Here is a 27,898-nt window from a genome sequence, read left to right as displayed (position 1 = left end):
CTGAATGAAGTATTCTTCCCTCAACCCAGCCACACCTAGGCAAGGGCGGTCAGTTGGCCCAGCTCCAGGACTCAGGCCTTTTCACACCTCTCTCAATATCGGCCAGGCCCCAGGCCCTGCCAGGTGTGTAACCCTTCCCCCAGAAACAAGATGGGACTTGAAGGATAAAAATCTTAGTGCAGGATCCTTATTACACCATCCCCATGTGACAGGGTGCGGGTGATAAAACCGCTCTGAATGCTGAGGCTGAAAACCCAGGGCTACTAACATCAGAAAAGACCATCTTCCTGTTGGAAATAACTCGGTGTACATACCAGCACCCCTACACACAAGTGGCAGGTGCATATTGTACACAAGAAAACGTCCGCGCGCCATGGGGACTTAGATGCTAAAACATATCTTACTTTAAAACCCTCTCTATTTTCCTAGCCTGATCCGAAACCGTATAACTTCATGCATCTGAATAGACTCACTGAACTAAATTTAAAGAGTTTGCAGGTTGAGGACCTGGTAACCAAAGTATTCCCTGGGAATCGCCAATTTATCAATACAAATAATCATTATTTCAAATTCTGCTTAAGTTTTACTAACATCTGATGTGTTTTAATTATACCCCAAGTTTGCATCCATTAGTGGTCTAATTTAGGAGAAATTTTCCCAGTATCTGGCAACAAACTTGATACATGGAATACAATTACTCAAAACCCAACAAAAGTGGGGAATGCTCTAATACAAACTATTATGAAGATCAGAATCTTTCCAAAAATTCTTCTCAATTATAAGACCCACATGAAAAATGTTTGTAATCATTTACATGCATGCAAACTGCCAAATGAAAACAGCTGAGGGAGACCCTTGAGGGCGGGGGGCTGGACTCGATGACCTCTTGAGGTCCCTTCCAGTCCTATTATTCTATGATTCTATGATTCTATGACCCTGCCCTTTACAAAAAGCCCCATTTCAGGAAAAATCCTCTCTCCTGAGCAATAAAATATAAAATATATTTTACAAAAACGCCTGGTTTCCAGCATTTTTCTAGTCTATTTTAAAAAGCTGAAAATAAGGAAAAGGACATTCGGGAACAGAATTCTTTTATAAAATCGATGGGGCGGTTTTCACTTTTCGGAGACTCATTAACACGCTGCCCTCCCAGTAACGAGGTAAATAAGTTCTAGGCTAAATTGCCAGAACATGGTAACTGCACTGCCAGGAATCAGTCAAATCCTTCATTATTGTAATTCACTTTATCAAAGGCCATGGCGGCGTAAGTAGATAATCCAGCCCTTATCTCCATTGGGGTATACTAGGTAATCTCCTCTCGGGGTTTTCTGCTCGACACTGCAGGGGACAGCCAGCAGCCCCTAGTGAAAATCTCTTTCGACCTGTGTGCCCTCTGAGGTGCACCTCGGGGATACTTCTGGGTACTTCCTGCCATTCGTATATTATTATTCTTTTCAAGTGTGTTATTTTAGTTTTCTGACTGATCTTGCATTTCAGAATTTTTAGTTCTCTAACACTTACATTTATTATTACTTGAGTAGCGAGTTCTAAAATGCCTAACCTGTCCTGGTTGGTGTAGGTGTATTGTTTCTACTGGTGGTGCGCTTCTACACATACCTTGGTGCATATTAATTTATTCCACACATGGATGGAATAAATTAGAGGGAACATTGCTGTCAACCCTCAACTACACTACTACAAAAACTCAAACTACAGTCACTATAAAGTCAATGAAAGTTGGACCAAGCCCTACCTGCTTTGAAAAAAAAGTAAGAAATTTCTGTTCAATTTAAATTGAAAAAATGGTGACAGCCACGCATAGATCCTTCCAAGGGGAGTCTACATGAAATCATTCTCACTCAATCATTCTGGCTTTGAAGTAAGGCACTATACACAATAAAACCAATGCTGACCTGGTTTTTCTTGTAAGTGGAGACTGGAATGTCTCTGTCATAGGGAGTTTTAGAAGTCTGATGGCTAGTTATGAGCGATGGAATAAGTTGGGGTTTCAATTCACATACCGGGGTCCCTTAATCCCCAGCCACGTTGTATCCTTTTTTGAGGGGTTCTTGGAGCTGGAGGGAGAAATTACATGTATGTTCACCTTTGTGATATAATCAAACCGCCCCACTCTCTGTGCACGAAGTGCCTTTTACATGCATCAAAAAATACAGGTCTGACAAGATGCCCACGAATCAGAAGTCTTACCCCATCCCGTAAGAGGACTACTGAATGACACCCCCTACCCAGAAGCCTGTGCAAGCAGATGAAGCTTCCCAGCACACTGCAGATCCCAAAAGATTCCCATTGGTTTGGAATGGTGACAAGCAAGTCAGTCCCACAATCAAGCCACCTCTCCCAAGAATGCCCTGGTAGCAGCAAAAGGACTCCAGTTCATTTCTTGGCTGGTCTCCACGATGGTATCGCCAGGCAAGGAGACAGGTGGGTTTCTCCATGTCGGTTTCAAGCCATCTAGGGCTTTTCCAGTCTGACCAAACAGGTTAAATCCCTTCAGGAAACGTACAGGCGGGCAGATCCCAGACCACTGGCGCCATGGGCTGGTAGCTGTGTTTTGCGCTAGCTTCAGTTTCTCCATAGATGGACGAGGCAGCCCCACACAGAGCCCTCTGCAGCTGTCTGATCTCAGGGTGGCAAAAGAATGAATCCCAAGAGCAAGGTCCAGTTGTGAAGCACAGAGATGCTGCCTTTTGCACCCAGAGCTGGGGAAGCACCGCGGTTGCTACCTGATCACTGAGCAGTTGGACCAAGGGAATTAGGAACATTTACTGATTACTGCCAAAATCCTTCCCCGCCAAGCTACAACCCTGACACCGCCCCAAGCAATCGCTTCCAAGACAGTGAGTGTGAGGAACATGGCTTTCAAACACCCCTTGCAAGCTGACCGTGGAATCCACGCGAGTGCTGTAGCTCTGAGAAGGCCATTGCAAGAAAAGAAGATGCGCTCCTACAACCTCCACTGTGAAGACCGAAGCTACGAAGAACGCAAAGTGCATTTTCCTACCAATGCCAAGAGCAAGACAGTGCTGTGGAGAAGTGTTACAGTGTCCCCTGCTGACAGGCTATTGACCATTTTGTGGGGCAGCGTCTTTTGTCATTTGACCCCACTGAAACCAACTGGTAGCAGTAACTGGGTTACACCAATGTGTATTGCCTTCTGACCCCGCGAGTTCACCTCTTGCTTTTCATCAGTTGGTTCTATCACTGTGCATGTTTTTGTGTATGTGGGAGGGAAGACACCGAAATCACAGATAGGGCCTTCTGTAGATGGCGGAACGAGGAGCAATGGTCTCAAGTTGCAGTGGGGGAGGTCTAGGTTGGAGATTAGGAAAAGCTATTTCCCTAGGCAGGTGGGGAAGCCCTGGGCTGGGTTCCCTAGGGAGGGGATGGAATCTCCATCCCTAGAGGTTTTTAAATCCCGCTTGACCAAGCCCTGGATGGGATGGTTTAGTTGGGGGTGGACCTGCTTTGGGCAAGGGGCTGGATTCAATGACCCCTGAGGGCGCTGCCCCTCCCGGGGTTCTATGAGTCTATGCCAGGGGTCGGCAACCTTTTCAAACCAAAGAGCCAAACTACATAACAATTCGGAACAAGTGCTCAACTAAGAGCCAGTATAAGAATGTTCATGCGCATGACTGAAAATATGCAACTTAATATGATTGATAATTGCCATGGTAATTAATAGTAGCATAAATGAAACATTGTACTCGCAGATTTTATTTAATGGGACTTCTGTTGCTACATCTTTTTGCACATTTCTTGACGTTTACGTCATAACTGGTTAAATTCAGGTCCACGCGCGCATTCAAGCTATGTCATCACATGTTTTTACATTTTTGAATTAATTTTTCATTTGAATTTAAAAAGTTGCATGTATTTTGGGAATGACAAAAGAGCCATAGGTTGCAGACCCCCCGCTCTATGCTATTTGTTCAGAAAACCACACTATTTCCCCCCCAAGAGAGTGATAATTGTCCACCTGTTACAAGAAAATGTAGCCTCTCACATCTATACATACTCAAACACTACTAAGGTACAGGTGGCACTGCACAGCACCATGGGAAAAATGCATGTCCTGTACCCTCGCAAACAAACGTGAGACCCGAGGTAGCAGCCTTGCCATTCCCAAGTAAGAGCCCTGCTCCCCGATAAAAGGGGAACCTAACTTAAGAAATTAACTTTCACTTTGGGGAGAGAACCCATCCAAAATACTTTGTTTTAAAGCTGGTCCTGATGAAAGAATAAATCTGTGCAGTTTGCTTGTCTTGTGAAAGCCTCTAACCAAAAGAAAAAAAAAAGGTGTTTCAGAACATCAGTGAAGTGTTCCATTTGGATTTCACAGGGAACTGATGCTGGGGTACACAGAAAGCAACCAACCATTGTGAACGCCTGGTTTTATTTTGCTTTAGAGACACTTTAAAAAAAAAATCACAGCCAGATTCAGTCTCAACAGCCGGAAATTAAACCAGCTGATTCGGCAGCCCAGAGTGAGGTCGCTGTTATGGGAAGATCGACAAGAGAAGGAACCCTATTCTTTGGAACAATGGTTAAAAATTACAAGACGATCTGCTGTATTTTTTTGTAAAATTAAACAGACACAAGAAGAACTCCACAAGTCTCATGGGACACCATGAGTGGCAGGTCTGGCTGGAAGAATCCACAAAGCAATGGAGACCTGCACTCCCTCCACTTCCCTTCGGCACCCTCTTTTATCAGCACTGATGCTTCGCAAGACCAGCAGAACTGCTGCGAGTTCTGCTGCAACGCAGTGGTTTCTCTGCTCAGCATGTTGGACACGCGAGGGAAATGGGGATGCTCTCATGGAACCAGGATTAGGTCTGCAGTACGAGCGACTCATCACCCTGGACAATGGAGACATAATTACAAGTACAATGGGAGGGGACTTAAAAATGCAGGAAAACTTGCACCGTCTGAGGAAGGGAAGCAAAACCTGCAATATTCCTGCCGAGGGCTCTGAATCCCGAAATCCGCATCTGACTGGAGTACTGAGAAGCAACAAAGGCGCCAACTACTAAAAAGACAGAAGGAAAATCAAAAGGCTTTTGCCCAGGGGAACTAAAGGGAGCACAGGAAAACCATTCTAGAGTAGCCTTTAGTGACCAGCCCATGGGCGGGTACAACTTGAATAAACTACATGATGCTTCCAGCTATAACTGGCTGGCCATCTTGGTGAACCCTCATTTTCAGACACCCGCAGATAATGGAGGCAAACTGGAGTGCCACTTTTGTAATCTCAACTTTAGGCCTCTGCTCTCCTTTTCCTCTCCCCAACCTGCAAACTACACGTGTGTCCCAAACATTTGGGCTGAGACGGCTGCCAGCAATCGGATGATCAGACAAGTCAGAATAATTTCACCAACTTTTCATGTGCTTTCCAGATGGCTGCAAACCAAACATCATTGGTCCACGTATCCTTTGTTTTTAGGGTGGTACAATTTTGAAATGAACCGTACCTCTACATTTGCAATAGGGCAATTGACACCTGAGAGAGCAATTCCGAGTTCCACTCAGTCTATAAGAATGTCTCTGATAGCAGCACTCCCTCCATTCTCCAAACCCTGAACAGGACAACACGAAAGAGAATTCAGATACACAGATCTAACGAAAGCACGATAAGAGAGTCTAACAACCTGAGTTTGCAGTTACCATCCCCCCAAACCAGCTCCGTCTGACACATCTTTACCATGGGATAGCCTGAATTTTTTTTTCAAATGCAGTACCGTGGTTTTCAACAGAGTGGTTGTGAATACTTGATAATGATCAACTGGCATCACCGGACTCACCAAAAGTCCAAAGACTGTATTATGTTGCCTGAAAGGATGAAGGATTATTTCACAGTCCTATCAGCTTATGGCGAGATGTCATTACAACATAAGAACATTTGAATGACAGCTGATTGGCACGCATTTCTCTATAAAGTGTGTGACCAACTCCTCCGCCTCTTTCAGGACAAAAGCTCACTGGCAGATAAAGTTTTCTACAGGAGCAATGATACAAATCAGTCATTTTGCAGCCAATGCACTTTTGTATTCCATTTATTTCAATGCCCTGCTGGATAAAAATTATTTAACTAGAATATTTAAGACAGATTTTCCCACCACAAACTATGCTCTATCAGCCTCTGTCTTAACCAACAAATATGGCTGTGGATGTTGTGGGGCTTTATATGTACCTGTACACACATAGGTAAATCAAGTTCTTTGTGCATCAAGTCTCCATTCACCAAGTTTCATACCATTTCCCATTCTGTGTGTATATAAACATACATATATCTATATATAGAAATCTGTGTTATGCAATTTATATACACACATTCATGTGTGTGTGTATACACACACACACATTCAAAATTAAACAAATTATACATACCATATAGATATGATCAGATTTAAATACTGCATATAGATGGGGAAGAAGATAGCTGAATATATTTTCTGTTCAGCATTCATTGCTTTCCGATCAGGTATCTTGCCCCAAATCTACAATTATTTTTCAAAGATACAGCTGGGTGTTAAGTAAATCCATCTTTGGTAGAGAGTGTGCCTTGCTTCCAACCTCGTGCAACAATTCCTCTCCAGGATACAGCGCTTACCCATTGGTAAGGACCAAGACGTACAGCCTATGTCTGATGAGCTACACCTCCAATGCTCAAAGTAAGTCTCAATCTGCCATCGTAAACAATGGAAACATTTTAGTTGCAACTGGGAGATTGCACAAGGCGTAGCACGGCCTATGAAAGGGTTAGCTCTGTTACTGCGTGAACCCTTCAAAGTAAGCAACATTGAAAGGGAATCTGACCGCAGTACAGCCATCACCGGGCTAGGCTGCCACACCCGACTGTTGCCTGACTTGGCTCAGAAGACAGTCCATAGAGCAAGGAGGATCAAAAGGAAAAACTTGCATGTCACATGACCTGTACGTGACGAGAGAGCAGGGAGTTCTAGATCCAGGCAGCCAGAGCTTTGTGCGTAGTTTACAAAAAAAAATCTTTCGGGTCAGGCAAAGACACCACCCACTGCCTGACAGAGTCTGTGCTCTACAGGTGACAATATACAAAAGCTACTTTCCATCTCAGTCCACTGGCTGATAGGAAGCACAATGCTGTGGAGCCAGTGAGGTATAATTCGGAACCTAAACCCCAGAATATGGAAGAATCATTCACTGTCTTAAAAGCAGGAACTCCTGGGCATTTCTGTAAGTTTATTTATGAGCTGCCTAGATCGCCTAATTAAGGCACAAGAGACCAAGTTCACTACTGGTTTTTTCCTGATAAAGAGCCCTTCAAAATCCAAACTGTGCAGTGAAGATTGGGGCTCACGCCTATCATATTCTAGGCCAGTTAGAGCTGCTTACAGGATTTTGTTTTTTAAATTAAAGCTTTCACCTGAAGTCATGAAGTCAACTCTCAAAGTGAATGAACATGAAACATAAAAGTTTAAAATCTGCTCCTAACACACTGCAGATGTCATGCAACTCTCCCTACTGGTAGTGGCTGAAATTGCAGCACGCTAGGAAAAAGACGCATTCTGTCTGTTTGGGGTATTTCCTCGTTTCCTCGCAAAGATACCCTGCACAGAACGATTCCAGCTAGAAATGCAGCCCCTGGAGGTCAAGAACTGCCATTGGGAAGAGATTGGGGACAAGCTATTGGCCTCACCAAGTACTTAACGGGGCTGAGAAAGCAAGCCATGGATTTCAAGTAACTGCTGGGATCAGCTGCAGGTGTGCTGGATTGGGTGAATAACATTTCTGCTTTGACATAATTAAGTTCTCAGTGCCCAACTTAAGGGATCTTAACAAGACCTGATGGTGATACATCGATCAATTCTCTAACAATTTGGCTCTGCGACCAAAATCCCTCCTCATGGCACTGCGTTTGAAAATCCTGGCCGGGAGGCAGAACTGGCCTGACCAGCCTGGGCGTCCCTCCCAGCACGATGTACCTTTCCATTCGCTCTTTGCCATGGCGCGAAGGGGGGAGCGAAAGCCTCCTGCACGACGGAGGCAGAGGGCATCTGCTTACCAAACAACTGCAGCCGAGAGGAAACCCAGCCGCAAGAAAGTGCTGCAACAGCAACATGCAAGTTCACAGGGCTCCCGAGTGGAACCTCATTTTGCTTCCTGATTTTTGGACTTCATCCGTGATACTCAAAGGCGACCCTCAGTCTAAGCTAAGACCGAAGCAAAGCGCGCCTCTCCGGGCACATGAATGAAAGCTTTGCGCCGCGGGCACCTCACTGTCAGACAGGGACACCAAGTCGGTCTGTTCTGAGGGGGCAGGGGGAACATTTTATTCTTCACGTTTTATACAAATAGATTTGAAAGAACATTGAATGTGCAGCATAAGGTACCTCCACATTATGCATTTTACAATATTTTTAACCACACGCAGTGTGGCTTGGGGTGCTTTTGCTCAGACCAGATCTGTGTCAGGGTTGTTTTTCATACTCACAAGGTGAAAGCCTTCCATTTGCCCAGGTGAGAATACAGCAGAAAATAAGCCATTGGGCTGCACATGTGCCAAGCCTCGTGCTTTTATTCCAGAGTGAATGATTTTCCAGCTTATATCTTGGACTAGGGAAAGAAGCGGTATATCAAAGGTGACAGGCGGGTTTCGGCACACAGCTTACACACAACAGCAAGCCCAGCTCCGTGTCTAAGGCCTACAGGAGTAAAGACCGAGTCCTGCTTATGGCAGTCTGCTGTTATGGGCCTGAGCCTGGTGCTAAAAGTGGCCCATCTTCTACACCCATACGATCTAGGCTGAGAACAAGCTCACGGACGCCAGCACTGGCTGGGCCCTCCATGTTTATGCAGAGGCTCCTCTGTTCCAGGGTCAAGTATCTTACGTGACCTCGCTCCAGGGCAGTTCTGGGCGTCGTCCTTCTCTCTGCACTGTTCTACCTCTCAGTTCCTGGGAGCAGTGTGCCTCCCCAGCCCTGCCACAGCCGCCTACACAGGATGTAACAGCAGGAGTCCTGTGCTGGGCCCACATCATTCTCCAATGCTATCACTAGGTACAAAGTGCAAAAGTGTTGCTGTTCCTGCATCCATTAAAAACTTTAAAAACAGAACAAAACGATTCCCAGATCGATTTGAAAATACACCAGTCTCCAAAAAGCCAGCAAGCACCTGATAACCTGTTTGTGCCAAGTCAGCTCCTGTCCCGGCGTGGCAGCGTTCCGGGGGTGCGTGTCCAATCAGCGGGATTCCACCTTCTTGGCACGCTCGCCAGACCAACGCAGGACGACATCCAGAGGGCTGAGTTTGGATGGCTCGGACGGAAATAAGCAGTTGCTAAAGGTTCCAAGATCCTGTGGTCACGCCCCGGACACAGAGCACGGTGCAACTCACAGGAAGGCAGAGCCAGCCCACTGCTCAAGACAGTTCAGTGCTACAAAAACTTTGCTCTTCCCCCTCACCTCCTCCCGCCCCCCCCAAAATCTCCAGCCCTCCCAGCCTTAGCCCATTTAAAGTGTTTGCTTTATCTTTACCTCCTATGAAATGTTTCTGATAAGGCTTTATTGCTATACAAAAGCGGTGCAAACGCTGCCCAAAGGCAGCTCCATCGGGAACTTTGGTCACACGACTGCAGGACTTACTGTGCACCGTCCAAGTCCCGGCGCTAGACCTGCTACCTTTCCGAAGAGAAGCTGAATACTGTGTGCAGTAACACTACGAAAACTGGACTGAACCCCAAAGAGAAAACAAAACCCAGGGAAGAGGGAGGGGGACAAGGTACTCAAAGTAGGCAGAAGGCTTCCTTGGGTAGGACCGAGTCACTCCTGTGATGACTAACTGATCAATGCTACATTTAGACAATACGAGTGTCTTCCGGAACAGATTGTTGGTGCTGAAATCGCGTGTCTGGTCCTCAATGCCAGCTCTCTCATCAATGCAGCATTTATTAAAAAATAAAATTAAAATAAAAAAAAAAACTGACAAATTGCATCACCAGGTACATCCTGGCCTGGGTCAGACATGTCCCATTGCACTTGCTTCATCAAGCAGGACCATTTAATGTGGCTTCAGCACATGGCAAGACCTCCTCTTTCCTGCAAGAAAAACAAACAGGATTACCGCAAGGAGGAAGGGCCTATCCAGCTGTGCCAGCCACACATCTGTCAACTCTGCAACGATCTGGGCATTCACCCGGACACACTGGAAGGCTTCCTTCCAGCACGTTGCCTAGCCAACAGCATCAGCAATGCAGCACTTGGAGGGCACGGGATTTCTTTGGAGCCCCACACGCATTTACCCCTCCCCCACCCAAAGAGGGCCTTTTGGAGGGGGAGCGTACACGCCCCAGTTCACATGTGCAGTAAAGATGCGAAATGACTTGTCTAAGGCCAAAGAGAGAATAAACGTCAAAGCCAGGCTTAGGAGCCACCTGCGCCTGGCTCCCAGGTCTGCACTCAGAGCGCTCGCCTTGCACGGTGCGTGTGGCTGCCGGCTGCGCAAACAGACTAGACTTGCTTGGAAACTGGGTTTTTTCTTGTCATGCATCAAACAGCAGGGGGGAGAGGGTCGAAAATCACCCGTAAGGCACGAGCAATATTACTTCATGCTGGCTGGACTGCTTCTGTCAATGGGGCTGATATTTCCTGTGCCCCCTCCTTCGACTGATTCCCCTACCCACGATCATCGTGCGCCCGGTCTTGTCTGGGCAGAGACTCAGCCAACCCCAATCTCACCTAGACACTGGCTGGGGCACCGAATGCGTAGAGCCGGACGCATGTAGCTGCTCCTCATTCCCCTCACTACGCCTGCTAAAAGCCTTGCGCACGTGCTAGCCAGGAGAGGTGACGGAACGCCACCAATGGCACGGCAGACTTGATAGATCTTCAGGAATAGGAGCAGCCCCATCTGCTCCTGCAGGGCGTCACCTCTCGATTAACTGTACTGCAGGTGTCAAATACATCTAGCGCCCTCAGCACGCAGAGCTGGTCTTCCCTCCTTGCGGGCGCAACATCAACTCACGCGACCTAACGAAATCGCGGTGCAGTGGCCAAATCTGTATCCAGACTGCTAAGAGTCAAGGCGACCAAAGGCAGCTAAACAAGGAGAAGTCCTGTGGCACCTTATAGACTAACAGATTTACTGGAACAAGCTTTGGTGGGCAAAGTCCCACTTTGTCAGATGCATCTGAAGAAAGTGGGTCTCTGCCCACAAAAGCTCACGCTCCAATAAATCTGTTAGTCTATAAGGTGCCACAGGACTCCTCGTTGTTCAGACTAGCATGGCTACCCCTCTGATACACAGGCAGCTGCCTCGTGCCAGTCTTCTCCATGAGGGAAGATGAGAAACTGGACAATACATTGTCAGTGTGAAGTGAAGACTTCTGAGCAAAGGACGTGCTACAGGTTGTACCGCCATGGAACACGGTTCTCCCTCGGAGCTCTCGAGAACATTTCTAGGCCCACAAATCTCCCAGGGCTGATCATCTGAACAAGTGCCTCCCCAGAAGTCAGAGGCACCCCAATCTCAAAGCATGGGAGGCAATGGTCAGATCGGCCTGCATGCACGCTAGTGCTAAGCTACATCCACAGATTCAACGGCTCGGTACGGAATAAATTAAACTTTTTCAGTTTGACAGCAGGCGGCTAGAGAACTTCACCCACTCACCTGTCTTTTGTTGTGCTTTCCGTGGTAGCTGCACCGCCGGCGGCAGTGTGCTGGCGCTCCTCAGAATGCTGGGACACGCTGTTCAGTGGTTTGGGTGCCTTGGCCGTCCCCATGTCGGTGATGGTCAGCTTGTCAATAACCAGGCAGTCGGCGTCGCTGCGTGAGGAGAACTCAAGCTCAAGTCAAACTGGCGACCAAGGGGCTGCTACATCCCAATGGAGAAACATGGATTCTCCTCCTCGTCTAACAGAACACACCATTCCCACTAGATGCAGTCATGGCATGAATGAATTCAAATGGACAGTAAAATCAAACTGGAATTAGAAGCATTCTACTTATCCTGGAGGCTAAAATCAGGACACTGAAAACACATAAAACCACTGATTCCCACGGAGGACACGTCCACTCAATGCCACAGAAACGAGCCCACAAGTTGCCATCCATTCTCATTGCCTGGAAGGAAGACGTGTTAGTACTCTCCTAATGCAAACGCTACTAATAGCATGTTGTCCCGTGATGGAGAATGGAGAACAAATACTGTCAGCCTGCTAAGTCATCAACAGAAGGGACCCCTCAAATGAGATGCATTCAAATGAGAACCTCACAGAGCAACAGGCCAAATTCACTGCTGGATGAAAGAAAATTACTCAGCTATGATAGCGGTTGGAGATTATCCAACACTATTCTTGGGGCTGTGCTAGAAATCCCCAAGCTCAGAGTTCGGAAACTCTTGGTTCTAGCAGAGCATATTTCCCATGGTCATAAGGACACTCCTCTGCTCTCACCTACAGCTGGCAAGGGAAGTCACTCCCAAGTGCATTTTTAAAGTAGTTCAGAACCTGGAGCTCTATCAGGAGGACGGTGGACAAGGGGTGATCTCTTATGGTTGGTCATTTCAGACCACAATTATAGGTAAGTAATTCTAACCCCTCCAAGGATACCTAAGGGAACAGATCTCCCTACGTGGAGATTAGCACGTCCAAAGATGTGTTTATAAAACCAAATACAATATAACAAAATGAAAAAACCTGCAGCAGGCAGGAAAGCTGCTGGCCAAGTAAATCTACTCTTGGACACTGACACTAAAAACACTTTTCTAAGTGGAGAAATAAGGCCCTTCTATAACATGCTGTACGGTTTTTGTACTTTAACATAGTGAGATAAAATACTTCTGAAAACAGTCAAGAGCTGTTTAAAATAGAGAGAGCCTGAACATAAAGCGAGTTTGCTCAGAGTTAAGAAAGTTTGGCTGCTCCTAACTAGAGTCCACAACTCTGACATGGACAGACAAGAACGCAACTCTGGCCTAAAGGATAAATCTAAGTTATGGTGCTTTGGGAACATACCATGCTGGCATACAAGGTGTGACCACACTGCAGACCCTGCTGCCAGAATAAAAACTTGCTTCATTCCCAATGGGTTTGGGTGTGACAAAAGCATACTGCTGCCAGGTTGCTACCAGGGGAGAGGCAGCCAGCCATCACTTACACATGCTTCTTTGGGAAACAGCGAAAGTGCAGCAACACTCAGAATAGACTTTGCTCTGTGGCTTGGACAATTCACTGTCTCTGCTGCTTTCTTGCCATTGGTAAAAACAGACGTGTATAAGCTACTTTAAGCCAGTACAGGAAGTACAAAATGTGAAGGGAATTCACATGTGATGGCTCAGATGCTCACAGCTGCTACTACTTGTTATTTGTGCTAGCAAAGCACCCAGGAGCCCTATTTATGGGCCAAGACCCCACTGTGACAGGCACTACAGAAGCACGGGACAGAAGCTCCCAGCCCCAAAGAACTTCCCATCTTAGTAAAGACAAGAGACAACGGCTGGACATAAGGATGAGAGCACAGGAAAACAACGGGGAGGTTCCGGTCAGCATGGGGTCTCAGCATGCCAGCAGCCTTACAAGCGGCGACCTTCTGAGCAACTCGGAAGGCCTGAGATGCTGCCGCCAACACCAGTCTTCTATTTCTAAACTCCCAGCAGCCACGCTGCCAATTAGGAACATTAAAATGGGTTTAGTTAACCGTGTAACCAGTGCAGTTACACGTGGGAGGGCAGGCAGTACTGCAGAGCCAGCATGCATGGGGAGCCAGCTTTTAAGCCAGCTCCCCACACATACCGGTTCCTGGGGAGCCACGGGAGACAGCAAAATGGAAACCAGGAGCCTGCATGTAACCGTGTATACGGTTACACTCTCACCTCCCTACTGACAGGGCAAGGGATCACTAATTAGGGTGGCTCAGCCTCACCAGACAGGGTCAGACACTCCCAGTAATGACGCTGACCACTCAAATCCCATACAGGTGTAAGAAGATGATCTGTATGGAAACGCAGGCGCGTGTAACGCGTCTCTCGGATGAGAATGCCTAGGGCCGAGGCAGAGGAAGGGATGTGTCTGAGCAGCAGACTGTGATGGCCTCTCTTCATGCTGTCTGTTCCCAGGGCAGTCTCTTCTGTGGTTGTGGGTCACAGGGCACTTCAGCAGATTTCTGATATTTCCCACTCCGGAAATATCTACAGAGCCCTGCAAATGCGCAAACATCCACTTTACACCGGTGGGAATTCGCATCCGCGGGTGTGAGCGCGCAGCTCCGCACATCATTTCTGCGGATACGGATGCGTGTACAAATTTTGTATCTAGAACCCTGCAGATGTGCGGCTGTCTGCTTTAAGTCCATAGGAATCTGCAGATAAGGATGCAGATATCCATAGCTCTTTCCTGCGGATACAAATTTTGTATCTGCTCTAAGTATCTAGTGGCCTGCCTCCTGAGCTAAGACCACTCAAGTGAGTCCTCTACCAACAGGCTCAACATGGTTGACGAGCGTGTCCTCCTTCCCAAAGGTTAAGCAGCCAGTTAATGCTGTCCATTTCCACACCTGCAAGGCTTTCTAACACAAGGAAGCGCATCCTCCCCTCCTGCCTCTTGAGGTAAAACATTACGGCCTAATTGTCCGTCTGTAACAGACCAGCTTTGGGGACACTGGTTCCTGGCAATCCAAACCGCTCGCCAAGGGTTATGATGGTCTGGAAAATACTGTGCCTAATCTGCACAAACACCGCATCCCTGCCAGAGCTCCTGTGTGGTTACTACCAACTGGATCACTGGAATTCAAAATGGGGATGTTAAGAGGCGGCTATTTAACTAATCGAGTAGTCGATAGAAATTGTATCAACTACTCGATTAGTCGATAGGCAAGCCCAGCTCAGTCCCAGCTACTGCCTTTTAAATTTCAGAGCCGCAGCGGGGTTTGGACCTGCACCTGGCACAAGCTGGGACTGGGTTGGGCTGCCTGCCCAGCCAGCAGCAGCCCATGTGTGTGGGAGCTCCCAGTGAGGTTCGAGGGATGGGGGAACAGGCAGCACCGCGGAGACAGTGCTGAGGGGATCTGGGGGAATGCGAGTAATCGATTCGATTACCCAGGGAGCACAGGCTTCTCGGGTAGTCCACTGCTCCCTTACATCCCTAATTTGAAAGCCTCCTTCCCACTGACACCAAGTTACAGGGCACTGGAGGACACTCGCCACCTTGCTATGATGGGGAACTCTGTGGGTCTGTCTACACTGCAGACGGGAAGTGTGATTTCCAGCATGAGCAGACAGACATGTCTTTGCTCCGCATGAATTAACATGCTAAAGTAGCAACATGGATGCTGTAACACAGGCAGTGGCTTGAGTTAGCCACCGAAGCAGTCACGATAAATCGACCACCGGTGGACTGATCACAGCAGCATCAATCCACCGTGTAGTGAAGAGAAGCCCTTAGATTGTAAGCTGCTTCGGGTAAACGTAGCTATATCTCTCCTCTACATTCTGAACAGCACCCACCACTTTTTTGCCACTCTACAAATAAATACTCATGTTGTCAAAATCACCATCTCTCCAGAGAAAGAGGAATTACTTGCAAGAGAACTTCACAAAGCTGTCATCATGTGTTAGGTGCCTCGTGGACGTTAAACTTGGGCAGCTTTCAAAGCACCACTGCTTGAGGTTTCAAAGAGGCAGATAAATAGATTGATGGAGGCACGGCACCTCTTAGCTTGTGAAAAGCACATGTTTAGGTTTACCAATTTCCAGCAAAGATCACATCTAAGAGAACATATGTTTTCACATATAACAACGCATGTCTTGAAAATGTATTTAAACCTGCCTGTAATCAGGGTGAGCTCCAAATCATGGCGTTCCTGGCCTCGCCTTGGCGTTTGCAGTGACGGCTTGCCATTGGGGCTAATTCCAACGAGACATGCGTTGTTATATGTGAAAAAATAAATAACTGGCACTTACTTTGCACATTTCCTCTCGGGATCTTAACACACTTTCAATACAATAAAGTCCCTATCCTTTTATTTATTTATTACAGAAATGAAGCCTAACATCTTATAACTAGCATGCCTCATGTTAGGCTCCTAAACTCCCTGTTTCCAGGATGGTAGCTACCTAAAAAACTGAAGTTATAGGCTAAAACAATTTAAAAATAAGCCCCGTCTACACTTGGAATTAGCCCCAATGGCAAGCCGTCACTGCAAACGCCAAGGCTAGGCCAGCGACGCCATGTTTTGGAGCTCACCCCGGTTACAAGCAGGTTTAAATACATTTTTAAGACAAGGGCCCTGATTACTTTTTGTGAAAAGTCTGAGAAAATGCACATTGGCTCCTCATTGCCTTGGGGCTGTTTTCTAGGAAGCTCTCATGCTGGAAAACATGTCTTTCTCCCCTTGCTGGCAGAGATTTGCCATGCAGGAAGCTGCGTGAGTAACTGCCTCTACTCTCAGCCCGGTTGGCTCTCTCTGGTGCACAATTTCAAACAAGATCCCAAGGCCCCCAGGGAATGCTGTGACTACCTAGTCCAACCTCCTGCATAAGGCAGGCCAAGGAACTTCCCTAAGCTTGTTTCTCAGGGGAAGAGCTAGTGCACACCTTGTACTGAGTTCTCATCTTTTAGTGTCTGTACCTATATAAGGCATATTATACATCTTACAGAGTGATTTTAAGTCCCGGCTTGACAAAGCCCTGGCTGGGATGATTGAGTTGGGGTTGGTCCTGCTTCAGGCAGGGGTCACATTCGGTAACCTCCCGAGGTCTCTGCCTGCCCTAGGAGACTATGCTTGTCCATACGGTTTGGAACCAGAAACGTAGCAGTCTTTTCTCTAGTACAGCATTCCTGCCAGTAGGTGACTTCTTCAACCTGATAATATAACTGCACGCTCTAAAAATATTGCTTCCTCAGATATGAACAAAAGGTAAGTTCTCACTCTACAGTTACTGTAGGGCTCATACAAGCATCCTGTAATGAAAATGACATTGTTAAAAATGCAGCAGTAAGCTGTCTAGCTACTAACGAAAGCCAGCTCCATGTGGCAGCTTTACCATATGAACAGCCGTACTGGGTCAGACCAAAGGTCCATCTAGCCCAGTAGCCTGTCTGCCGACAGTGGCCAGCACCAGGTACCCCAAAGAGGATGGACCGAAGACAATGATCAAGTGATTTGTCTCATGCCATCCTTCTCCAGCCTCTGACAAACAGAGGCCAGGGACACCATGTCTATCCTCCTGACTAATCGCCTTTTATGAACCTAACCTCCATGAAATTATCTAGCTTCTCTTTAAACTCTGGTATAGTCCTAGCCTTCACAGCCTCCTCTGGCAAGGAGTTCCACAGGTTGACTACACGCTGTGTGAAGAAGAACTTTCTTTTATTAGTTTTAAACCTGCTACCCATTCATTTCATTTGGTGTCCTCTAGTTCTTCTGTTATGGGAACTAATAAATAACTTTTCTTTATTCACCCTCTCCACGCCACTCATGATTTTATAGACCTCTATCATATCCCACTTCAGTCTCCTCTTTTCTAAACTGAAAAGTCCCAGTAGCTTTAGCCTCTCTTCATATGGGACCCGTTCCAAACCTCTAATCATTTTAGTTTCCCTTTTCTGAACCATGTTGCTTCTGTGCATGGGAAATATTTATCTTTTATTTTATCTTCTTATTTCCGAAACATCTTTCCTTGGATTCCTGTAAACTATTTTAGCGCTGCTGTATCTTTGTTTTTTATTCCTCCCTGCCAACTAGTTCAACTACCTAAACTCTACAATTAAATCTAACCGCCAGGAAGATCACTGGCACACTGCAATCAAACTGCCTTGCCCCTCCCATCCTTCCACTGACTCATTAGTGAGGACCACAAAGGCTAGCACAATAAAAGTAATTCCCATGGCTGCGTTGGGCACGCACACGTGCCAGATAGAACTGCTTTCATGCTATCAGGCAGAGAGAGTCCACACGGCACAGCACTTAACGTAGCTTCTCGTGACGATGAGCACATGGATACAATGTACCGCATTATCAAGGACCTGCAAAGAAGCCCATCTCAAATGGTCAATGACCCTAGGTCTTAAAATATTTCAGGAACATAAATAAAGTAACCTTAGAGTCCAGTTCTACCCACCTCTGACACTTGCTATTGTGGCTCCCGGGACACACTTTAGTTAACCTCTAGTCTCTCTTTGGTAAACAATTAAGTACCATAGACATCAAAACATAGTAAGGACAGACTAGGAGGGGTGGTGAGACCACAGATGGATACACAAAGCTAGTGCAAACAGCATACCTAAACAATACAAGCCTCATGCTGAGCCCAGAAACAAGCTCTGTAAAGCCGAATCCTACAAGAGTCGGCCGAAGATGAAGCCAAAAGCCGATGCAACGGCAGTCATGCTAAATGACATGCGTCTCAACAGGCTGCTGAAACCATCTGCTGGGTAGTAATCACACAGTCACCGAACACAGGGGGGCGGGCCTCAATGTATTGTTCCAGAATTATACCCGCCATTTTATGTTGTGAAAGCCAACAGATACACCACCAGCACAGGAGATTCAGCCTATGATAATTAATTGCACTAAGCTTCCAAATTTGATTACAAAACATCCATTTTTACAGTGAATATGTGACACTGCAGCTTGGTCACCATGCCTTTATTGGTGTTTGGCTTTTTAAATACATGTAAATAGATATTTAACCAATGTATCTAACGGAGATACATTACACAGCATGCTTAGATTCTGAATAATCTACGTAGCACATTCCAGCAAACCTGCCATGAGAATGGCGTAACTAAAGGCTAGCAAGACAACTGATTCATGTGCTTATTTTTTCATGCTTTCTTGGGGGGGAAATGAGAAGTCCACAGGTCATGCAGGATGAAAAATCAGCAAGCACAGAAAAGAAAAATGTATCCCAACACGGGAGAGCTCAAAACATCCACTGTGACAATATAACTCCATTCAGTCTGGGGAACTGGAGGGTTATTTTCTCTGCTGCATGTGAGTGGATGCTACACCAAATTCCTTGCTCAACAGCAGCAAAAAGAAAATTGTGAGATACCCTGGAACCAACTGTTTGGTTATACTGTACAAGTGCCATCAACGACACATTTCTTTCTGGATCCTTCATGCAGAGCAGAAAATGCCAGCTTTCACCTCAGAGTTCATGCCCAAAGCAATGGGAACAATCATTTCCAGCTGTTATTTCAGAGCTATTTCAGAAGAAGGAATTTAAGGTTTTCATTGCTGCTGACATGTTAGCTAAACAGTTTCACCCTAGCATGAAGCTGTCACTGGACACAAAAGAAGGGACTTTCTGATTCTGCGGGAGCTCCCCTTAATGTACCCAAAATGTGCAATTTGCTGGCATCAGCTCCTTTCACTTCAGACTTAAGAAAACTATCACAGTGCTTACTTATGCTACACAGCCAGTGTACCTAAGACATTTACTAAAATGATCATAATAAAGATCAGAAAAAAATAGTTTTCAAAGATAGCAAACATTACTGTTTCAAACTAAATTCCGGCCCCCATTCTAATGGCTTTTTTTTTTTTTTTGGTCTCATTAAAAAAATCCTTTGGGGCTGAAATTTCCATGCTTTGCCTCAACTCAGAATTCAATTTTTCTGGAAGGGGGAGACACCAGATCTAAACCGATTTGACCACTTTTCAAAACATTAAAGAAAACAGTACCTAACCTGAAAATACCTAACACTACAGGCTGCCAACTGGCAACATTTTAGTTGTCACCAAGGAAAGGTATAAATGTGGATAATTAAAAAAAATGCTACTGAGCATACACAACAAAATACCTGCCACTTCTTAGTGCATCTCAGCTTTAAAAGAGCCAACTAAGTTAATCATGTAAGGGAACTCAGCAGTGAAACACTTTTTACGTCCTTTGCATAATAGGGAAATACAATCCAAAAGCGGATATTGATAATCATGGTGAAGTTGAAAATTTAATCAGTTAGAACATGGGTATTCAGAAGTCATTTCCCACAAAAAATTGACACCCATTGCACATATGCAGAATTCAATATTGCTACTTTACGTGTTCAGTGTCAATCGTATTACTGTTTATGCAGTTAATCATATACCATAAATATACAATACGTGAAACACGGCTGAGTTAACACCACTGAGGCTTTCCTGGCTCATATACTTAATTCTAGTCCCTCAGCAATGAAGTAACATTAGTTTTTAAGATCTCACGTTCATTTTTAACAGGTAAAATATCTCAATTCTGGGTAGTGCTGGCATCTCTCCGAACAAGGATTTCAATTTCATTGACACTTCCTGCCAGGAAGTCTAGCCTGACCGCACAAGTTTGAGACAAAAGAAATGCCGCTCAGTCTTCGAAGTCTCAAGAACGACAGGAAACTGTCAAAGGTGTGTAATGGGGTAATATTAATTAGAAAATTATTAAAACGAGCATTTAAGTGGTCCAAAATATTTTTAAATACCACTCATTTTACAACAACGTTTAAAACCACCTGAATCTCAGATGGCTTTAATGCCAGGCTGCATTTTCTATGCCGAGTACGACAGTATGTTAGAACGGCAGCTCCCTGGGTGACTTCACTATGCTTCTTGGTATTACGACAGTTTAAATGATTTTCTACAGTGATTTAATTCTTCTTTCAAACAGACATAATTATCGGAATATTGCTTATTTTATACTGGGGCTTTCTTTTAATCCCTACCTAACAAGGAAATAATTACAGCAGAGCCTTGATAACTTGCACTAAATAACCAGAAGGCCCAGTGTGAACTGATGAATTTTGAAAATGAGTAAAAATGCGCTTAATAAAAAAGGAAAGAGAATACATCTCAAAATGTATGGCGATTTGACAAACGTAATTTAGGTTTTTTAATGGAGACTACTTCATAACAAGCGTTTTGTGGAGTTAATTCATTAAAATCTCAAACACTGAGACATTACAACAGCACTGCCCTCCTCTCCCCTCCCCCAAGAGAGAACCGAGGGCATGAACAAAGGCCAGTTTACAAGGTTTCACTGCTAAGGCTACTTGCCCAGAAACCAACTCCTCACTTATAAAACGATTCAAACCTATTCCTACTTGCAGAAAGAGCTCATGAACAGGTGGAATGGAGGAAGCTCAAGAACACACTGAGCTACATGACAACTATTCAAATGTTGTAATTATTTTAAAAGGTTCTTTAACTGGCGTGTTGCCTCTGCATGTATTTTTCACACAGGACTCTACACAACGTCAATAAACTGCGTCTGCACCCACGTTTCACTGACGGTGGAAGAGTGAGTTTTCTAGTGGCATTTGCCAGTTCAATAACTTTGTAGCTTGTTCCCAATCCAGCATCAAGGGCTTGGAAATCAGAAGGAAGCAGCTTAATAAAAGGAGAGAATACTTGTCAGGTGGATGTTTGGAACCCTGAAAATGTCACAATTATACATACCCTCTGACTGAAGGTCTAAATATTCTGAGCAATACCCACAGCGAGAGAGAAAGGCAGCAAGAGAGACAGAGATAGGCAGAAAGCAAAGAGGAGAAAGAAAAAGAAAACAGTAAAGATTAGTGCAAAACCAGACAAAAGAATTAAATGTGCATTGCTATCCTCAGATAGTTTTCTTCCCTGTAAAAATGACAAGGCAAGAGGGGTTTACGCTTTTCTAATCACATGCAGCAGCTGAATACTGAGCACCGGAACCTCCAAGTAAAACCGTGCCCCGTATACACAAAAGTAGATGAATCATAATGAACATCCTGCTCAAAGATGACACTTACATACACATTATAGATTACCAAATAGCAAAACATGACAGTAACAGAAACCCCGCTAGTCATCACTACAGAACACAACTCGATCCCTTTGCACATTTTTTTTCTAATTAATCTACTATGTCAAATGTACAATGGATCTTACAGGGGGACGTGTATATCTGCTGATGGTAGCTAACATAGCCTATCCCAGGCGTGTCTCAGCCAAGCCATGATGTAAAAAGCCTAAATGTAGAAGCCAGATCATCAGCAACACAACTCTAACCTGTGGGTTCACAGTCATAACTGCTAGCTGTTTTTATTTATTTATTGGGGAGGGAGGTACCAATAAGCATAATGATTATACATCACCAGGTCTAGTCTTCATCAAACACAGGTTATGTTATAGTATCCATCACTCTAGTACTGAAGGCTACCGTAGTTCTTGATCACTCTTCTTAATCTAGAAGATGATTTTGGGCCATCCTGGCAGCTGGTGTACTACAATGTGGTCCTGTGGTATACCAGGGAGTGACCCTTGACCTTAGCTAGGATGTGATGGCACGCACTGTAGGTTACCAGTAGCTTGAAGACTCTAACATGGAGCAACAATTCTTGGGGGTCTACTTGTCCTATGCTGTAAACTTCTGCAGGTGTACTCCACATCCTAACATGGGGATGTCCGTGACAGTCTTAGTGGTAGGTGGATGTGAGAAGGGCCTCCCAATGCATACTCTTTGTGGGTCCTTCCATCAATGGAGTGTGTCAAGGCTCCCTTGGACAGGCTATGTTTATTTGGTGCGCAAAGGATTCTGAGATGGGCTTGAAGCTATCGGGAGTAGAATCTTGCAAGAAGCGTCATACATGTGTAGGCTACCATAAGATCCAAGCAAAAGTTCTCTGTGGTCAGAGAGCTCTATTTTATCATGAAAATGAGGCTGGACATGTGTTGCACGTGTCTGTGGGTATCTATTCCCTACTGGTTACTGAGTCCAGCATGGCCCTGATTAAGTCTATATGATGTCTATCATTTCCCTAGGAGGGTGGGGAAGCACTGGGATGGGTTCCCTAGGGAGATGGTGGAATCTCCATCCCTAGAGCTGTTTAAGTCTCGGCTTGACAAAGCCCTGGCTGGGTTGATGTAGTTGGGATTGGTCCTGCTTTGGGCAGGGGGCTGGACTTGACCTCCTGAGGTCTCTTCCATCTCTAAGATTCCATGAACAGGTATTAGGTTGGACTTCTCTGCACAGAGGTGAAGACCCAGGGAAAGAAACAGAGCTAGCCACATGATGGTGTCTGACCTGACCTCAAAGAAGAAGCTGCCCAAGTAGAGGAAGACAGCTATTACCGACTGACAGAGGCGAGTGGAACCACGGACAGTCATTTGTAAAGGCTTCAGACTGGTCCCTGTGGTCCTGTGGCAGATGGTCAATGAACTGGAAGAACATGAGTGGATGGTGGGATCATTTTTTGATAGCAGGGCATGATCATTTTGCTATCCTACATTGTAACGCTCCTGAGGAGCAGATCTCAGCAGGTGACTGCTTCAGAGTCAGTGGTGGGTAAGAACAAAGGCCACCAAGGCCAAATGGTGGCAAGTGTCTGCCAGATGTTATGGGGCTGGTGACAACAGACCAGTGCTACCTTCCCTTGTGGTGCAGCATGAAAGATAGCCATCAGGGAATGTCGGTTTCCTGCACCTCCTATAGGGGAGCTGTAAAGTCTCGCCCACCCTCCTCATCAAGTATTGAAACACTGTGAAGTCAGCTGTGTAGAATGGATAAAGGAGCAAGGCAGCTTCTCCAGGAGTTGACGAGGATTTGTCCGAAGAGGGAGCTTTCTTCATGGACGCTTCACTCTCGGTGGTCCACAAAGCCTTCCTGTGGAGGTGGTGCATCTGTGCAAGAAGCTCTCTGAGCCCAGCCACCTACTCCTTTTGGCACGTCTTCTATGTGAAGGCGCCTGGTAATATCGGTTGCTGTGGAGAGCCCAGTGTGGCAGGGTATGTGGAAAGTGAGCTGGACTGCAAGGGTGCTCCTGCCCAGGTTGGCAGGGAGGGTGATGGCTAGATCCCAGAGTCTCTTCGCAGGGTACACGGCAGGAGATGGAGGACAGGAAGGAAGGGTGGTTGAATCTTGGACAGAGCTGTCCAGTTCAGAGGACGTGTCATTCTCCGAGACCAATGGGGAAGCTGGTACTGGCAGCAGAGTCTGTTCTGGGGGTCGGCTAGGTTCTGGCAGATGAGGGGGGAAACGGCGTACAAGTCGGTACAGCTGGCCAGCTTGGTCGGTACTGGACAGTGCCTCAGGTGCGGACACACGTGTCCTCTCTACACCGCCAAGGAGAGTGGAATCTGCTTCTTCTGCCATGCAGCGGTCCTGGGGGGAAAGAACAAAGTCGGCACTGGTGGCCTAGAGTAGTACTCCTCCACTGGAGACTGTGCTGCATGGGCCTGCACACTCCCTTTGCCTGTGAACCCCCGAGGGGCCGAAGTCAGGGTCGGTGGTTTCTTTGAATGCCTATATCTGGAGGGCTCCGAAGTACAGAGCAGGGTGCTGAGCAGGGCTGTTTGCCAACAGGCTTCTCTTCACAGGGAGTGGGGCAGATCTCTTCGGCAGTGCTGAAACCTTCAATGCCAAAAGGAGCAGGAGCCCCTGTGATATCCAGAGCGGGACGTGACGTCTCCTTGACCCTGATTCTTTAGGGAGATCTCTCTCAGTGCTTCGAGTGCCAATCAAAAGACTGGGATCTCTTCCGCTTGCAGTGTTTGAAGGCCTCCGATGCTGGCCCTTGCCTGCTGCTCCCTGGAGCTACTGCATGAGTTAACAAGGTCTCAGAGCTCTCCCCACAGAAAGGTGCGTTCGTCTACCTTACTCAGCTTGCAAGATCGGATTCTAAACCTGGGGTGGTCTTGGGATTCTCCAAGGCAGCTGGAATGCCTGTTGCTGACGGAGAAAGAGCCATGGCAAGTCTGACAGGGGTTGAAGCCTGGGGTTTGGAGCATAGTCCGACAAAGAATAAACCACCGCTGGGGGAGCCCTAGCCCTGGCAAACAACAGGGCCTGGGGAGAGCACAAAGAAAATGGAAAACTGGCACTAAGGAAGAGAACTAAAATAAAAATCAAGGTTTAAAACCAAGTAAAATAAGCAGATACAAAAACAAGGGACGAATGAGGCAGGTAAGTAGCGGGCACCACAACAGTCTGTCTCCTGCCTTGCATACGATATTTCTCCCCTTCATACATCTCAGAATGATACTAATCTTCACAACTGCATCTCATGGTTGACTAATATTCCAACTGCGACCCTCTGTAACGCCGAGATCCCTTTCAGCAGTACTAATTATCCGCCGCTGTGAAGTTGAGGGATGGCTCTTTCCTTCCCAAGCGTACTCCCTTGCACTTGTTTTTACTGAATTTCATCTTACTATCCATCTTCTGTATCATCTCCATCTCAGGCCAATTTTTCCACTCTTAATAATGGCGAATGATTTCCCTCTGGTTTGCAATTCCTTTGGAGGAGATTAGGAAGGACAAACTGTAGTGGTAATCCTTTTGGTGATTATTTACGATCTTTAAAATCTCTGGTATAGTTCATTATTGCTTTACTTAACGTTAGGATTCACTGTGAAATCATCTATTATGTAGCAGCATGATGACTGAAGAGTATTAAACCCTAATAATAAGCATTTCTTTAGCACTTGGCATCCTCTTAGAACTTTACTACACACATTAATTCATTAATCATCTGCATGCCTGTGCAATGAATATTAGTTACGTTTTATGGATGAGCAAACTAAGGTACAGAAACTCACCCCCATATCATGACAAATGCTCATCTGAAGTTACATAAAACTTCATTACAACCCTTGGGGTATCTCAGAGACCGGGGGAGGGACCAGCTTCTGACAAGTTTTTAAGCTTACATAGGACTCTTTTGCAGGTCTGGGAAGTGTCCTAGCAAAATCCAAGGTGAGATGGATTGTGTAATATAAGCAGTTAACAGGTATTTCAAGGGACCATTCAAAGTGAAGTGACTCTTCTTTAGGGGAAAAGAAAAAAAATAAGCTGGGAAGGAAGTTTGATTAAATGGATTGTTGTACAAAGCCAGAAATCCAGTGTGCTTATTCAGTCCATGATTTTAGGTGCTGCTAGGGTGACCAGATAGGATGGAGGGGGTGGCACGCCAGAGCCCCTGTATTCACCACTGTAACACGATTACCGCATGCTCTGTACAAAGTATGCCATGTGAGGTATCATTTGAAAAGTCTTGGTTTGCTGACCCATAATACCGTACTGATCTGCATGCGATGTTATGAAGCATAGCTCCTTAAGTTCCTGAAATACAGTGTGAGGTCGGGAAATGCCCACCACAGGTCTTTCAGCAGAGGCAAAGGAGAAGCAATCACTGGCCAGATCGGCGCTGGTGGTCCATTGAGACTAATCCGCTCTCCCAAAGGTTTCTCAGAGGAAGCATGTACACCATGAGGGCTGCCTAAGCCACCTCACAGAAGAGCGTTCTAGCAAAGGAAGTGGGCTTTGCCCACCAAAGCTTATGACACTATTCATATTTTGGTTAGCCTTGAAGCCGCCCCAGGACCACTCACCGGTTTTAAAGCTCCCTGCTCTGAGACTTTTTATATAAAAGAGGGACAGTGACATCATTACTTGCCCGCGTTCCTTTCCTACCCCCCATCTCAACAACTGGAAGAGCATCTGGAAGCCAAAACCTTTGACCCGGGCACACTGGCTCCAGGCTGGAAGGGAGTTCATTCTGGGGAGCAGGAACTGTGAACAGCCTGCAGTGTCTGTTAGGGCAAGACACTGATTCAAATCTCGCTGTGCGCACGGAAGTCCGAACTGAGATTAAGAATGTGTTTTTTTATTTCTTAGGCAACCAATTCGGAGCTCCATGTTTGCAGTTTAGCTTCACTTAAAATCGGCCTTTGTGTTTCAGACTTTACCCAAGCCTTTGTGTTTTGGTTGAAGCGCTTGGGGAATCTCAGCTCACCTAACGAAGGCTGGTGTGTGTCTCCACTTTCCTTTGAAGAAGTGGCAAACTAATTTGTGAGCTTGCCCTGCCCAACAGAGTCTTGAGCAGCATAAGAGGGTGGGGATGGAGGTGCCAGGCCGAGTTCGGGGGGGACTGGCTGGTGCGTCTCTCTGCATGAGTCATGAACGACTCAAGAAGCCGTCACACAAGGTAAAGCTAGTATGGGGCACCGCATGCTGATGGCTGAGAGGCAGCACCTCTAGGGGTTTGCTGACTGTCACTGGCACAGCACTGTGAGAAGCTGGGGAGGTAAGGAAGCACAGTGGCCCCACAGTTCCAGGCTGAACCCTGGGGATCCTGTAAGGGAGGGCATGGGGAGGAATAGGTTGCCTATATAAGATAAAGCCTCTAAAATCAGGACAGCGGGTGTTAAGTGCTGCTTGGAGATGATGTGTCCTGGTCTGCGGAGAGCTTGCTTCTGATAGCAACCTTGCAGATGGCAGGGGTTGGAGAGGGTGTTTTCTGAAGGCCAGAAGAGGGGTTTTTCATGGAGCATGGGTGGTAAATTTTGCATGCTACCCATATGGGTTCCAGGATGGGGTAGTAGGTGATAACTAGAGATGCGTGGTCAGAGGTGCTTTATTTCTGTATTGAAGCAAGTTCTCTCCGGGTATTTAAATGGCCCATTCCATGATGCGACCTGCTTCTCTGATGGAGAGTCCCTGTCACGCAAAAATGGTTTTAAGTGTGTTATCCCAGCCTTTCTCCTCAGCACACAGTCTGTGGTATCCAAGTGCCGGGCCATAGCTAACAGATCTCTTGCTGCACTTGGGGCGGTTACTGGACCTGGGAAAGAAAGTGTGCTGATCTTTGGGTCTGTTGTGTAGAGTTCTCTGTAGGGTTCCATTGTTGGAGCGGATTGTGGCACGCAGGAAGTTGAGCTAGTGTGGCAGTGACCCAGTGAGAGTTTAATGGGTGGCGGTCCTCAAAGATGTGGCGGAAATCGATGAAGGAGTACAGGTCGTCACTGATGCATCTCAGGTATATCATTGGCTTCACGGTGCATTTGTCCAGAAACTCTTCTCCAAGGTGGCCCCAACAAAGAGTTGACATATTGTGGATCCATCCTAGTAACAATGGCTGTTCCCACAGTTTCAACATGGTGTTTGTTGCTGAAT

The 27,898-nt window shown here is 46.2% G+C and overlaps 1 protein-coding gene across 3 annotated transcripts in view; it reads right to left on the bottom strand.

The window, feature by feature from the left end:
• Positions 1–410: 410 nt before the first annotated feature.
• Positions 411–27,898, bottom strand: part of PPP6R2 (protein phosphatase 6 regulatory subunit 2) — a 149,873-nt gene continuing 122,385 nt past the window's right edge. For 2 of the 3 annotated variants that reach the window (XM_075924308.2, XM_075924320.2), the window contains 3 exons: positions 21,427–21,450; positions 11,665–11,820; positions 411–10,094 (listed from right to left, as the gene is read on the bottom strand). In XM_075924308.2, coding sequence (XP_075780423.2) covers positions 10,043–10,094; positions 11,665–11,820; positions 21,427–21,450 — 232 coding nt within the window. In that variant the 3' untranslated portion in view covers positions 411–10,042. The remainder of the gene's footprint in view (positions 10,095–11,664; positions 11,821–21,426; positions 21,451–27,898) is intronic. The other variant, XM_075924312.2, reaches the window with a different exon arrangement.

The sequence above is a fragment of the Pelodiscus sinensis genome, chromosome 1 (genome assembly GCF_052426305.1).
Source record: "Pelodiscus sinensis isolate ZL-2025 chromosome 1, ASM5242630v1, whole genome shotgun sequence".
Taxonomy (NCBI): Eukaryota; Metazoa; Chordata; order Testudines; family Trionychidae; genus Pelodiscus; species Pelodiscus sinensis.
Note: the sequence above shows the minus strand (reverse complement) of the source record. Positions and strands in the feature narration are given on the sequence as shown.